The 16144-nt window shown below is 40.2% G+C and overlaps 1 protein-coding gene across 1 annotated transcript; it reads right to left on the bottom strand.

Moving 5' to 3' along the window:
• Positions 1 to 11134: 11134 nt before the first annotated feature.
• On the bottom strand, positions 11135 to 15420 carry LOC104069953 (interleukin-10 receptor subunit beta-like; the record flags this gene model as incomplete). Its single annotated transcript, XM_009588084.1, has 3 exons — positions 11135 to 11347; positions 13584 to 13741; positions 15270 to 15420. Coding segments are annotated over 3 exons (522 nt in total), but the record flags the coding sequence as incomplete, so codon positions are not given.
• Between the last annotated feature and the right edge of the window lie 724 nt (positions 15421 to 16144).

Here is a 16144-nt window from a genome sequence, read left to right as displayed (position 1 = left end):
CTGCGCATGCGCAGGTAGCCGGCGGTGGGGACGGGGGCGGTGAGGGCAGGAAGTGTAGCCGTGCGCTCGGTTGCCACGGTCCTTGAAGTGGGGCTTGGACCCAGCTCACTTTTTGCGGGCAGAAGTTCTGGTTTTATGACTAAAAAGCTCACCTTCTCTTTTTCTGTTTCATATTTTTCCTGAGGTTGCCCAGCTGCAGTGGTTGGGAAGGTCGAAGTCAAGGCTTATCTTTCGCTTCCTACCCCCTCAGAGCAACACACTCCTGAGTGGTCACAGCAACGCATTCAGAGATCAGGATTTGAAAGTCTGGTAGGCAAAGGTCTATGCCCTCTACATCCTAGGTGCTACAAACATTACATTTTTTGTTGCTTAAGGAGACGACAATCCTTCCAGCCATACTTCTGGATAAAAGTGTTCCTGGCTGCTGCTGGTGCCCCTTTTGCTAAGAGGTGCTACTCTGAGCATGTCTACTAAGCCTAGGCTCTCCTGGGGCACCAATGGAGATATGCATAAATGGAGCTTTAATTCTTTTGGCCTGTAGGTTTTAAGAAATATTTGAGGATTGCTAAAGGGCAAGATACAAAAATCGACAAAATTAACTTTATTTTGGGTTATAAGTGCAGGGATCCTTCTCAAGTCCATGAGGCAGCCAAAGCACTCGTACCATCTAAGATGGCAAAATTTGATCCAGACAGAATGTTTCTATGGTTTGCATCATCTTCTTTTATGTGATAACCTTTCAATGATTGCCTTTTCTGAGGTGGTCATCAACAGGTAACCACAATGTCAGTTTTGCTTGTCAAAAGCCAGTAGCATTAGTATCTAACTGTGCTTATGAAATGCAGATGCTATTGATTCCTGTAAATGAATGAATGTGTATGTAGCATTAGCCAACTCAGGGATGTAAAAGCTGCAAACCTGTCCTATCAAAAAGACTGATGATTCAGAAGAGGCTGACACCGTTACAGTGAAGGCTGTGGACAAGAGATTGTGGATAACCATGTCCTTCGAAACACATGGTGTCTATAATGTTAGCTAGTATGCTACAGGTGCCTGTACCTGGCACAGTTTCTTTAAAGAAAAAATAGTTTATGGAGTGTTTAAACAATCAATGTAATTTTAGTTTCTGGTTTCTATTATTAATTTGGATCAATAAATATGCAATGCAATAAATACATAATGCAGAAGTATATATATTGTGTAACACAACTGAGTGAATAATAGGCTGTTAAGTACCACTCGGTTGGGCCATCATATCTATCATGATCATCATATGATGTAGTCAGTAGGCCATCAGTGAGGAGGAAGTGTGTTGTGATGAAAGTAACAAAGTAGGACATAATCTGTGAAATATTGGCAGCCTCACCACCACTTCCTGTGTGATTTTGTGAAAACTGATTGCTCTTTAAGACAAAGGCTGTTATTTATCCTTTTTCTGAACCTGTAAAAAAAAGAAGTCAGTATATTAGTACTGCTGAAGTACCTTTGAAATCTCAATAAGAGGATTTCAAAGCAACATTCAGCATAGCTATTGTACTGTCAGTGCTCTTTGATAAATGGAGTGAAATGACAACCTTTTGTTAGCTTGTAAATATTAGGAATGCCATTTTCAGGAGACAAGCCTTTCCAGTGGCAGTCACATTCCTGTTAGTCTGCTGTGAACAATTCTTTGGTAATTTTCTAATACAGATCTTGACTGGCCACACTCCTAACAACAACTAGGGCTCTCCAGGTTTGCAGTCTGCTTGAGAAGGAACCCAAATGACATATTGTTATGTCCACAGTGTTAATGTCTGACACCAAAGAGGCCTTCGCTTTGTGCATCACTGATGCTATGCTTCTCCAGCTGAGGAAGATACCCACCGTCTTACGGGGTCAAACGGAGCCAATATTAGACAGTTCTTTCCCATCATAAGATGGGCATTATTGCATATAAGCAGCAGACTTGTCCCACAAGGATTGCTCCACCCTTTCCCAGGAGTGCTGGATTTGCTGTACATGTGCAGACCATGAGTACAACATATGCACACAAGGTTCATTGTTTCCTGGGAGCGTCCTACCCACACCTGAAAGAAGGATGGGTAGGAGCAGGCTGCTGCTATCAGAGTGGTTCATATGGCCTCTCTCAGCTCCCCACACACTCACACACTCTTGAAACCAAGATAGGGAGGCCAAGGCTATGGGCTTTGGTGGCAGCACTTAATACATGATGAGAGGAAGGCTTTGGACAACTGAAGATTTTGGTGGCTGAGAGTATGTGACTGCCAGCTCTCGGGTAGCACAGTCACAAAGTGCTAAAAGCTAGGAGGTATACTTAATGCTTTTTTTTCAATCTTAGTGGGAGGAAGACTGTACCCTTTAAAGTTAGGAGTTGGCTGCAGGCATTATGCAAAATGTATCTTGCAAGATACAGGGTACTGTGATATTAAAATGATGAGTTTGGTTAAAAACATCTATAAGGCAGAGCTGATCATGATAAAGTCTGCTCAGCTATGAAAGCCTTGCCAGAAAAAAAAAAATCCATTCTGCATGTCAAGAGTGGGCTGTTACTGAAATCGGTGATGCATTATGGTTGAGCCTGTAGAAGATAAATGCATGGATATAACATGATGCTCAGGGGGATATATTGTTGCAGGGCATTTCTGACCTTGAGTCGGATTTTTTCTATGATAATTTGTTATCTTGTGCTCAGACAGTTTATAGGGAAACATTTTTGTGGCAACTTATTTATGTAAACCACACTTCACCGTAACCATTTTGCAGTCTAGGTCATGAACTACAACCAGCTTACTAGTTTATTACTGGTAGAAATATTTAGTAACCTAATAAATATAAGTTTGAATGCAACATGCTCACTGATACTGTAGAAGAAAGAAAGAGAAACTGGTGTTGATTCAATATGTTAGAAGGGAAGCTCAGTCTCCAGTACACAGGCAACCAAACACACACTCCTGTGTGTGCTCCTGTGGTCCTGTGTCGTCAATGTCAATACTAAAACATAAGTGTGATGGAGGAAACTAAGCCATACAGACTCCACTGAATTTATTTCAGTTGGCTGACAGACAAAGGAGAAGTCATTTGATTATTTCTTCTCATGTCAACTCTGGAACAAGATAAAAGAAGCAAATAGAGTCTTTCATCTTGTTTGAAAAGCGTAGAAACATAGGTCCAGGAAGGAAGGACCGTAGGGAGTCCAGTGGTTCATTGTACAGCCCCAAGGCAGGATCAGTATCTAGTTGCTGGTTTGTTTTGTTTGTTTTTTTTTTTTAATATGCCTCTTCTGAGGCAGTATGTCCCATACTTTTTCTGTTTTCATAATTGGAAAACTTATTCTCATGTCTGTCTTGTTGCAGTCTTGTAATTGCTTTCCTGTCTGTCATGACATTACAGCATAGATTATTCATTTCCTGTTTTCAGAAGCCTTTCACATTTTTGAAGACTGTCATGTTGCCATCAGACTTCTTTTTGCCAGACCACATAATACCATCTTCCTTCACAAAGCGTGTTTTTTGTCCTCCTCCTGACTTTTCCCAGCACTGGATCTATATCCACACGGCCTTACTAGTGCTGAATAGGGGGAAGGATTATGTTTTGTGGACTACAGTGCAGTTTGTGTATTCTGTATGGCATTTGCCTCTTTCACAACAGTGAGACATTGACTCATTTATAGTTTATGACCCACTATAAGCCCCACATTTGTCTCCTTTTGCCTAGACCAGCTTCCCTTAACTTGTCTGTGAGATATTATGAAAAAACTTACTGAAGCCAGACTATAACCTACCACTTCTGCCTTGTGCACAAAGTTCATTGATGTTCACTGAAAGATCAATTTTTTGTTAATACATTGATATTCTGCATCTGAGTGATAGTTTTTCTACATAGTTATGGAAGCTAAAAACATTACAAGTGAAGTATATATTAAAAGAAACCCACCTGCTTCTTTCCCAGCACTGTGTTTGGACATTTGGGCTCTATTTCTACATTTCTTGGACAAAGTGTGATTGGACTGCTGTGCTCACATGAAACCCCACTTCATAAAAGTAGTTGTGTCCCCCGCCTCTTCCAAATAGCATGCCATGAACTATAGCAAGGTTACAGTTGAGGAATTTTCCACAAGTAAACTCTTTTGTCAATGTAAACAGGTTCGTATCTATGCAATGCAAGTTCTTCCTTCATGTGTTACAAGCAATTTGCTTTTGAGATTTTAATCTCATCGGGACTGGGATATTTCACGTCGGGGAAAGCTACATAATAGCAGTTCAAGTTTTCAAAAATATTTCAATATCCCTTCTCATTCTAATTTGCACTTCAATCTGACCAACTGCTCTGTGGCTTTTATTGTGGCAAAGATCCAATGATGGGGTGTTGCATCCCTGGTTTCTGATACTGCTTTCTGCATCTTTGCAGGTTTGTACCATAGTGGGAATTTCTCCCGGACTTTTGCTGGTATTGTCCAGGACACGGTTATAATTTGAGATGAGAACTGATCGGCTAACTTAAGCCTTGCAGGTGATGCTTCTCCTCTACCTTGCAATCCCCACCTCCTTTTCTTCTGCAGCTTCTTAAGGGGTAAAGAATTCCTCCATGTGGTCCAGGTGTCCTGTTAAAGGCTTCAGCCATCAGCAGAGGAGCAAGTGAGTCCTCTAGGGTAAGGAGGACAAATGCCTGACACCAATCTTAATCTTTTTATTAGTTGCTCTAGCAAACTGCCCTTTCTCTTTAGGAAAAATGCTCTTTCTTCCAAGAGAGGCTTCCAGGGTTGTGAGAGTGGCTCTTGCTGCATGAGAGTCGGAAGGCCTCAGTCCCTGCTTCTGCAGAGGCTCCAGTGCAAAGACAAGAGCTAAAGTAATTTGTTTCTCACAGCTGCTACCATACTGGTGCTGAGATGACACACCATTTGCCTGCTCTGTGCACCCTTCTGGTCTCGCCTTTGCTGTATTCTGGACATATTGCACCGCAGGCACCAGTTTATCGGAAAGGAGTGGGATACAATGAGCAAGGTCAGGCTCAGAGCTGGAACAATAAAGGTGGTAGTGCTACACCACAGGACTTTATTATTAAGTGTATTTCAAAGGGTATTTCCTGCATTAGTATTTTATTCTCACACTCATGAAGTTCTAGAAAGACCCCTTAGGTTCAGCTCTTGCCCTTTTCTTTTGACCCTCCACCCTAAGATCTACAAGGACAAAGTTGGGTTTGGGACAGATATAATTCTGTGTATCAGAAATGTTTTTAGCCCTGAGATAGCTGAATATTTTCAGCACATGAGAAAACTCAGGTAAATGAAACACAGGCGTCTGGTCAGAACAGTGCATTAGGTTTTGAAGGACAGAGGTGTCATAATTTGCATCAACCAGGCTGAAAGAATGTGGAAAGCCTGCTGTCAACCTGTCTTTTTACAGCCTGTGGAGACCTATCTAGCATCTTCAAAATGCCTAACTATAATACATCTACAACTTTCATCTTCATAGATAATATTTCATAATGATCAGCAAGCTGTGCTTGGTTAGGGTGAGTTTCAAAGCCTGGTTGTACCGTCACGTCAGCACGTCTGAAAATCTAACCCATGTGCAAAGCTCCAGTTGTGATTTACATCGTCTTTGTAACTATGTTACTCACATAGATTGGAAAAGAAAGTCCCTGCTCTGGGGACCTTGCAGTCTAGTTTTAAAAAGTGTAATGTAAACAACAGGAGCTGAGAGAAGGGAGTAGAAATGAGAGACAATATTTGAGTGACGCAATGTCAGAGTTGGTGGGAAAATGGAAGAGATGAAATTTGTTAAACAGATTCTTCGGTCTGGTGCTTTCTCCAGGGGGAAATCCTAGCGTTAGTGAATGTACATCAGTGCTGCTGGAGCCAGGATTTCCTCTGTAAGATTTCCCCAGTGGTTTCTCATTTGTCTTTTTGATATAATTATCATTCTATGCCTTCAGTCTTTTACCGTAATTGCTTGAAAGCATGCAAAATTAACTTAAGGAAATCCAATTTGTAAGGAAGAAATAAGAAAGGACTCCATATTAGGAAGTGCAAATGAGCAATTTCCAGAACACTGCATGCAGATGGTTGGCTAAGCCTGTTGATTATTCACAGTTATTTCTGCAAAACAGCCATTTTCACCTTTCTTTTTTCGGACAGTGCAATATCAAGTGAAGGAGCCTTGCTTTGCACAGACACTCCATACCACTTATTCAATAACTGACAATTACTAGAAAATTACATTTTGCCAAGTAATAATGGTTATTTCCCAACCTGCCTCAGAAAAAAATGGGTAACTTAATATCACAAATTCTTATGCTGTATTTCTGGTTAAGAATCTATTTAAACGCTTTTTCTATAGCTTCATGGATGTAGAGTTAAAGTTTCTGAAAGCCTTTCTGGCTATGCTGTTCAGAGGGGCTCTTTCTGGCCGGGCAGCCAGCAGATGCGGATTTGCACTCTGCAGCCAGCCAGCCTTCCCTGATACCTCCAGGACCTGCTGGGGAGGGAAGGCACTAAAGTTACCAATATGGAGAGATAAAAGAAAAATGTGGAGCTGGTGGGCAATCACATCCCTAGTCCCTTGGTTGGCCATGGGCTCCAGTGTTCCTTTTCTTCCTGAAAAGCTCACTCCACTCCCTTTACTGGAACCTGCTAAACTCCTGTTACTTCTCTTGCTGTCTTACCGTACTGCCCTCTTCTGTAATCTGTTTTGTTCACCACAAGCCTAGACTGCTCTCCCTCAGTTTTCCCCACTTCTCCATTCCTTAATCATCCTGCTTTGCTTTGCATTTCATGTCTAAAATATTTTTCCAGTAACTCCCAGGTCTTCAAAGTAGTCTGTGTTTTACGCTGTGCCAAAGTTAGCAGCACACTTCCGTACTTTGCAGTTTAAATCATAACACAGTTAGAAGTTCACCTATTTTGTTGATGCCTTTTCATCATACTCTCTACAAGCTTAGCTCAAGATCAACTCTTCTCTAAATTACTGCTTCTCTGAAGAGGCACTAGGTGCCATGTACTGCCTGGGGTACCTGTGGGACCATGCAGCCCATCTGGGTACAGCCAGAGGCTGCACCTTGTCACCAGGCCTGTTGGCTCATTTTACACATCCCAGTGAAGCTGTGGCTCTTGTGGCTGAAGAAGAGGGCTCTCACCTACAAGTGCTTTCCTGCGAGGACTCAGTTTGGTACAGGAAGACTTCTGAAGCAAAACAAACTGCAGGCCAGTCTGAAGAAAAAAATCTGGACTGCTTTTAGGAGCCCTTGGGAAAGGCTGACCGTTAAAAGTAGAAGTCAGCTTTAATTCCTGTCAAGTGGCACTGCGATATCTGACCTTAGCCATGCCTGGCCTCAGTGCCAGTCACAACTAGATTCCCGACTTCCCTGCAGGGCAGAAAGAAAGAATACAAGATGTCCAAGAGGTATTTGTATGGACTAACCTTGCCTAAGAGGAAAAAGTATAGTCATCAAGGAAAGAGATGCTGTTCCAGAGAAGGATCCCAGGCAGTTGCCTTCTGAAGGAGCTAATGTCTTGGGAGAGCCCGAGGGATTGGCCTTGTGGGGCTAGAATTAGAGTTTCTGAATACATCACCCCTTGTCACTTAGTCCTTTTATCTAACTGTAACTGATTTCCTGGGTCTTAGCCCATTAAATAACAAAACACTGGAAAAACCCAAAATCCCCAGGAATAGCTGCTTAGTAACGTGTGAGTAAAAGCTGTAGACATTAATGGCTTAGCTGGGTTTTAGTCAGGTTAATATGAAATGAGGTGAACAAAATATGTCAGAGGTGAGAAGTCAGAAATGAAAAATGAGCTGGGTTTTCCCTTTCCATAGTGCTGTGGATTCTTCCTGCCCTTGTTGCACTGCTCTGTATTTGCGCTTCGTATCACGTGCCTGAAATTTTACATAAAGTTCCTTCTATGTGTGGAGGAAGAACCTCGTTTGTCTGTGGCAGGTGCCTTCAACTGCTGTGGATCATGCCTGGAGGTGAACACGCTCCACGTTTACTGCAAGTCAGGTCTCAATGAGCACCACATGTAGCAGCTCTGAAGTCCAGCTTATCACTGTCTTTTTAGTCATAAACCCTCTTCTGAAGTCAGAAAAGTGAAATTCAGCAAAGAAAATAGGAGTCATCCAAGAAATGCCTTGCCTGGTTCAGCAACCTAAATCTGTCTTCTAACAGTCACTGAACGTACAGCTTCCCCTGTCCTCCTCACGGTGTGTTGAACCGCCTTGCTGAGATTTCTCAGGTGCTGTATGCGTTAGCTACAGGCCTTACCCCTCTCCTATTCGCTCTGTCATTACGCACACAATGTCCGTCTGCTTACTTAGGGGGCTTCTGTCTCTCCCATCACTGCAGCATCTACATATCATAATCCTCATTTAAGAGCTGAGGGAATTATAAGGACAATGCAGCTAAGTGATTTAACCTGAGGTGAGAAGTCAGCAATGAAGCATTAATCACAGTCTTCCACAAGGTCAAATCATTATTTAATTTACTTTTGATTTCCTTTATAAACAGGAATACAAATGATGCTTTGCTGCACTGCACAAATGCACATGCTGGATGCTTATATGACTGAAGGGAGAGCAGATAAACAAGCAGACATCAGTGTTAGAGGATGCTGTGACTACAAGGTTAGCTCTGCAAGGCTAGCTCTACATGAAATAAGACTTCTGGCACCAGATAATCGAATCAGAATTTCACAGAATGTCTCTCTGCCTTTTCAGGATGATCTTTATTAAATATAATCTGCATTGGAGCCTTCATTTCTGTTTTGTGTGGCATATAATTCCTAACTTTATTTACCAAGTTATCTGCACTAGAGTAACACTAGCGATGGTGTAGTCTAACAGCTCTGTCAGCTTGATGTCCTCAGACAATCGGAGCATGGTATGATTGAGGGTTGAACCTTTGCTAGGATTGTACAGGTCTCTGGAGTTTCTGGAAACTTTGGTGACCTATTGAGATGCAGAGTTGGGAAATTCATTCCTATTTCTTGCTAGTTGTAGTGCAGCTAGAATCTTAATGTATTTTTCATTTTGGAATTCACTATATAAAGGCTTTTTGATGATGATATAGACAGTATGTTAAAGATGGGCTCACATGAACTTAAACCATCTGTTTCTTCAAAGAGACCACGTTCCGTATCAAAGAAAAGTTAAACAAACAAAGTGGTCAGGGCAAATCCTTCCTTTCCCGACATGTCTGGATGCGTTGAAAGAGGAAGCAGTATTCTGAGAACTGAGTCTTTCCCTCATGTGACAGTACAACAACTGGTATTGGCAAAGACATGAGGGGAAACACTACTTCTTTTTAAACGGGGGAAGCCAACCTCTCAAAATTTTGGAGACGATGTTCTTGCAGACATTCTTCCTGCTTTAATCTAAAAAGACTATCTCTGAATAGCCAAGATTATTTTTTTCCTCTCCCCCAATTTGGTTTATCAATGAACCTGGTTTCAGTCACATTTAATAGACAATAACTTCCTGCTCTTCCATGAAAATCAGCCGCTGGGTAGATGAAAGCAGCCCTGCTAAAAGAGTGAGGAAAAGGCAGGGAAATCTCAACCCTCTTCTCTTCTGACAGCAGCTGGCTAGCCAGCTAGTACATGCATTGGTCATACGAGCTATGCTATGCGCTTTTTGCCTTTCCGAAAGCCAAAAAAAAAAAAACAACCCACAACACCCAGAAGCAGCTGCTATTGAGGAAGGAGGGATAGGGAACACACAGGGAGTTGAATTTTTACAGTGGGGAGGTGTACCAGACACAGGACATTAGCCTTCATTAGGATCAGCACTCACACAGCAGCTTTGGTGAGAGGTGAAGAAAAGCACCAGTGAAACAAAATGCCTTAAAAAAAACCAAAACAAAACAAAAGGAAAATGCATTCCCATTTTTTCCATATTCCACATTAAACCAAACTATGAAGAAAATTAAAAAGTGCAGAAAAAACGTGTGCAGGTTACATATAGCTGGGTGGTACAAATAATCAATGCCTGTTCTCCTTATGTTTTCTTCCTGCAACAGTTCCCAAGAAATGAATATTTATGCATTAATTAACAAACCTCAAAACCATAGTCAAAAATTTTGCAGTTCCCACCTCAAGTTACGATTTACACACAACTTCACTCGTGGCAAGTTAGTTTTGCTGAAATAATTTAATTTTTCACTCTCATTTTGATATAATAATACACACAAAAAAATGTGTGTCACTCACAAAATTAGCGCAGAGCGCAAAGGTCACACTTTATGCCCTGATGTTGGTGTGGACATAACCTTCATATGCATGAGCAAGGCTACGCAGGTGAGATTGTATTATGTAGCATGGCAGCCACATCAACCTGGATTTACTTTTTTTGAATTACGTATCAGTAAATAAATAAAACGAACCTACCTTTTAACTCTCACTTTAGCTGTGAAGTTTTCCACAGACTTCAGTGGACTCTGGATTAGGCAGGCAAAATGTAATTAGCCATAGAAACTGGAGGACAGAGGCTCAGGGGACTGAGCAATACCTGAACATAGAGGGCTATCTGGCAGTGCACTGGTACATTCCCATCTTCCTTAGTGATGAAGTATTAGTAACACCTTGCAATGCAAAACACACTAAATATTTGTGTTTGGTTTATTCATACCAAGTTCATACCATCACAACAACTTTACAATTTTGCATCAGGTAAAAAAATGTTCAATAGAAAGATTATGCCACACGGGATATCCTTAAGAAATACACACAATTTCTCATTTTAAAAAAAAGAAGATCACATCTTTCTTTATAAAATGATTTTCTTTTACAAACCCTATACAATATGCCATTTGGATTAGCTTTTGCAATAAATAGTTCAAAGTTAAATTAACTATTATTTTATATATATATATTTGCTTTTTAAATTAATGTCATAATACAATCCTAAGTATTGCTACAACTTAACAGTGAGCCACTACAAACAGTGGCAAAAATTACGTATCATTTAATTCCTCATTTATAGTCAAGTTTCTTGTACTTAAAAAAATAATAAGATTCTGTCAAAAGTCTGTGTACACATCTTCGTATATCAATTTTTACTGTCTTAAGAATGCAGCAATAAGAATATAAACTCAACAGCCCATTAGCTTTTCTTTTGGTCCGAGTGAAGTATGAGGAGTGCATTTAGGCCTTTTCTGAAGCTGGTACTATTCCTGAATCAGAATCTTCTTGTTCTGAGTCCTGAAGATGCTCTGTTGTCTTGCTGGCCTCATTCCCTGTCTCATCGCTTTGATTTTTGGATTCTTCTGAAATGACAGTTAGCTTGTCATAAAAAAAACGCTCTTCTTGTGGGAGTGGAGGAAAAAACTGCGAACCACTGGGAGGCTTGTTCAAAAACTGTGAAGGAAAGAGGAAATGAGAATTAGGCTGCACCAGCCATACCATCCTGTTTGCTTAGAAATATGTTTTATATTGTTTTCCACACATCAGTTGGCTTTCTCAATCCTTAGAAGTCCCAGAGTGGCAACAATGTAACAACCTCTCTGCTCGCTTTAACACCCTGTGCAAGGCTTGGAAGCAAGTTGGAAGTGCCTTTACTTGCAAGAAGATACCCCAGGGGTTCGTGACTTCTTTGGAATATAAACTTTCTTAAAAAAATAAACCTAGGTTTTGTTTGGAAACAAAAACTAAAAACGGTGACTTGACTGTAGGTGAAGGAGTTCGCATAGAGATTCGTCAAATAGCTCCAAAAGATGTGAATTGTTCCTGCTGTCTGAGAGAGCTTCCTGCTCAGACATCAAATAGTGATGCTTTAAATGTCAACATAAACCATAACTGTTTAGTCAAGTAAAGGAGAGGGAGGGAGATTTGTGGGGCTATGCAGTTCAGTGATAAAGATGACTTAATTTTAGTACTGAAATATCACAACTTCCTCCCACTTCCTGTTCTATTGATAAGATGGAACCGGCCTCAAGAATCAACATGGACTTCACAGGATGTCATGACTGTATTTTGAATGTCAACACAAGAACAGCACACCTACTCAACACAGTAATAACATGTCAACCACTCATTTTGGCAGCTGAAGCAGCTGGAGGAGTACAACTGCATTTTGTTCTTGTTACCTGACCCCTGTCTATTATGTTAGTGCGTTTTACATAAGAAACAAGCTGCTCTGTCAGGAGTCCTGTTCACTGTAATTACAAAAATAAATACTAATATTATTACTATTAGACCTTTTTCTAGCAAACTGTGATTTGAAATGTTCTGTCAGTAACCTGCAATCTCAAATGTTCATGTGGTGAAACCACTGCCTTTGATAAATGTCATTTTACGTAAGCATGACTGACCTTTGATTGCTGCGATTAACCACTATAACCCAATAGCACAAAATGAAAATTCTCCCTTTCTTGTGAGAAACCTGTGAGCAAAATGAAATTTGACCATATCCTGTATTGATCAGACCAATGCTACCTTCCCAATGGCTGAGCTCCAGGTTTAGCAAACTACTGTGTGCTGAGCATGTGCTCAACTTAAAGCACAAGATGATTGCCAAGTCAGCTGCAAAGCCTTAGTCTGCTGAACTCTAAATGAGTCAAAATGAAAGACCCAGAGAAACTGCAGGAAACTCAGAAGAGTACAGGTTGCTAACTTTAGCGTACATAACACTGTATAGCCTTGTTTCTTGGAGGAGATTCTGATACAGTCTTTTTAAGTTGCCATATAGGTAACAGGGTCAGTGGTATTCCCCAACAGTAATGGCTAACATTCATTGCTCTCATTTCATCTTGAATTTTCAGATTTCACTACATTCTTTACTTAAGATAAAACTCTATTATATTTGCAAAAGAACTTTGTTTCAGGAGGACAAATGTGCAATTTTAAGTCTAAAATTAGATAGCGGGGACAGATAGCTCAGTTGTTCACTATCTAAAAAGAGGAACTGAAGGTTAACACCTGTTATTCTCTCACTTTAACATGAAAGAAAACATCCTGTTTCTAAGCCATATAAAAGCTTCACATTACAAATTAGGCAGTTACTTTAGGATTAAAAGTCTACGCCGAGTTTTTAAGTTGTTCAGCGTTTAAATATTTTGGATCATTCTGTGCAGAACAATTCAGAATGACAGTATTTTAGAGTTTATTATACATCAGTATACTTCAAAAGGAAGTCTAATTTCGCTGCTTCTTACTTATGTCTATGCAGTGCCACAGAACATGATGAAAAAACTGAGGTAACATTCATGCAAAATTTATGACCTTATAATGCCAGAAATTAAATATTAAATGAACTAACTTCCGCTACCTTTCTCACACCGAAAAGTACCTTCCTTTGTCAGCTTTTACCAAAGTTCATGACTTCATCATTTACGCTTATTTGAACGGCTTTTTATGTTTGGCAGAAGGGCGAGTTTTACCATACATAACTATATAACAACAAATAACCAGCATTGCTCCTTATAGTCTAAAACCCCCTCAGAATAGTCTGCACTTTACAGATGGCTAACAATCAGGTGCAAATGAAAGAAGACAAAATAAAAGAAGCTCTAAAGGTTTTGGCACAGAGAGCCTTTGAAAGTCAGGCGGTTCTGCTGAAAAGGCTGATTTTAATTGTGCTGGGTAGAAAACAAACCTCTTTCAAGTGTTGTGGGAAAACATATGAAGGGCAGAAAACGTGTCTGGTGAGTCGATATAAATACAAAAAGGAAAAGAAACAAACAGGAACAGATATTACAATGACCAACATTGATCCTATGAGAACGGTCACAATTATCCACACAGGAGTTACACCTGCAAGAGACAAGAAAAAAAATTTAAACTGTGATTATTAATTTCTGAATATATTCTTTTCAAATTATCACTTTCTCTATGCAATTTGAAAAAAACAAAACAAAACCAACAAACTATTACAAAATTGAAACTGTAAATATAAGTCTTTGTTTCCAGATGCAAAATACCTCTTAGCTCTTATATTTTTAGTCTGAATAGGCTGAGGAAGTTTTCAGTAAAGAAAACTTACAAGCCATCATATTTAGATATTTACCGTTACACATACTGGTGATTCTACATGCAATACTAGGCAAATGATTAAAGGAAAAACCAACAGAACCATCCACAAGGTGGTATCATGTAAAAAGCTATTGTACACTCTTTGGCATTTCAGGAGTGTAGGAGTTGGCACATAACGCTACCAGAGTATAGCTTCCATTTTTATCTTAAAGAAATCTGTAAAAATGGCAGCAAAGTAAAGACAGTAGGGGACAAAAGTCTGTAAAATTCTAAACTACGGAGCCTTTAAAAAAATTATGTCATGCATGGGGATTTCACAACAGGCAATGGGAATGAAGATGTATCCATACATCACTGTATAGATGTTTTAAACCAACCTACGCTTGCTAAGCACTATTCTACCCACGAACTAACAAGCAACACCACCACCAAAACCCACCTGCAATTCAACTGCAGTGCATGCAGATAATATACATGTGGGTAAAATATATGAGGAAAAACCTGTGAGAAACAGGTTAGCCCAGTAGCTTCCTCAGGCTTCCCCCAGGTGGCTTCCTCATCAACTTGCGTCTCTGATTTTCCACAAGTTATCTGAGGGTGTAAGTTACTTGAAATACACATTACGCCTGTGAAAAAAGACAGTATCTAGGACTCTATTGTTTCTTTTAACTAGGGACATAATGCTCCCTGCTAAGACGACAGCATCAGACCACGTGGTGGTTATTGCTGGACTCCACAGACAGCAGCTAAGGTGGCGTGGCTGAAAAGGAAAGTGCTTTTGGTACTTAACTGCCCTCAAAATGAAAAGGAAAGCATCGAGACAAAATAATTGTTTATATTATTGATAACTGCTGTGTGTCACAGAAAAAGAGCATCATGGCCTAGCCTCATGACAGACACTGGCAATATCGCCACAGATGAAGCAGACTGCAACACAGGGTCCAATTCCTTTCGCAGTTACACATATACGGAACAAAGGCTTTCATAGGATAACGAATACAGCTAATGGTAAAAGAAATTCAGGCACACAATGTGATCAGTGAAGAGCCTATGTTCCATTTAGCTCTGATTTTCAGGCCTCTGCAGCACAATAAAGCATCATGCCATCAGTGCTATATTGCTTGTAGTTTTCACTTCGTTCGTTTTCACTTTCACTCTACTCCACAGGTGCACACGTATTAACCACCAAACAAAAAAACACATCAATTTTTGGAAGGTTTACTCGTTACACCGATTTTAATTTTGAATGGCTTTGCACATTTCCTAGTTCCCTACAGCGCGTGCCCCATTGTGATGTACCAGGTATTACCGTTGTGGGTTGTCTGCTCACAAAGCTCTCCACTCAGTTCCCCTGTTTTGTTCCACTCGGGGATAACTGCTTGCACTTGAATACAATATATTGTCCATGGCTCCAACTGAGATAATATTTCAGAGTTATGTTTAGTATCTATGTGAGTTACCTAGTAACAGAGAAGAATACAAAAAATTTGAAAAGCACGAGTCCAGTGAATGGACTAGCTAAGTAATTAAAATTACATTTAATAGGACAAATCCTGGCAGTCAGAGCTGCAAGGTGAATAAGGCTTTTAAAGGCAGAATGAAATGCCTTGCCTCTGTCACATAACTGATAACTCTACATTGATTTCACCTGTGGTTAGAGTGTGAGACCACTCACACCACTGACTTTCTGGCTGCTTCTAGCAGCATTAATGAAGTTTTAGGCTAAAGAGGCCTACACAGACATGATAAATGAGATCTGCTTGCACAGAGAAACAATTGCCTAACCAAATGAGATCAACTAAAAGTGCTGTCACAGACAAATATAATTTAATTTGAGATGGAGCAAGTAGGATGGATGATCTAGACAAAAGAAAGAAAAAGACAGAGAAAGAAAAAGGCTTGTGGAAGCTATTAGGTGATAGACAGCAGATGCAACTTGCTGTTTAGAGGCATGATTGGTTATGTCCCTGTAACTATAGGGTCCTCACAGAGTATAGGAATCCCTGCAACATGCCCCGTTACGTAGTAACAGATTCTTTCTCAGGGGTGAGAAGACTCTACAGCTAGGTTGAACATTTTGAGCAAGCATCCATTTCAAAAAACAACTTACTAAGTTACACAGTCTATGCCTTTTGCTTCTTTGACCCTATGGAAATTTATAGAATCATAGAATCATTTATGTTG

This window comes from Fulmarus glacialis, unplaced genomic scaffold (genome assembly GCF_000690835.1).
Source record: "Fulmarus glacialis isolate BGI_N327 unplaced genomic scaffold, ASM69083v1 Scaffold39751, whole genome shotgun sequence".
NCBI classification, from domain to species: Eukaryota; Metazoa; Chordata; class Aves; order Procellariiformes; family Procellariidae; genus Fulmarus; species Fulmarus glacialis.
Note: the sequence above shows the minus strand (reverse complement) of the source record. Positions and strands in the feature narration are given on the sequence as shown.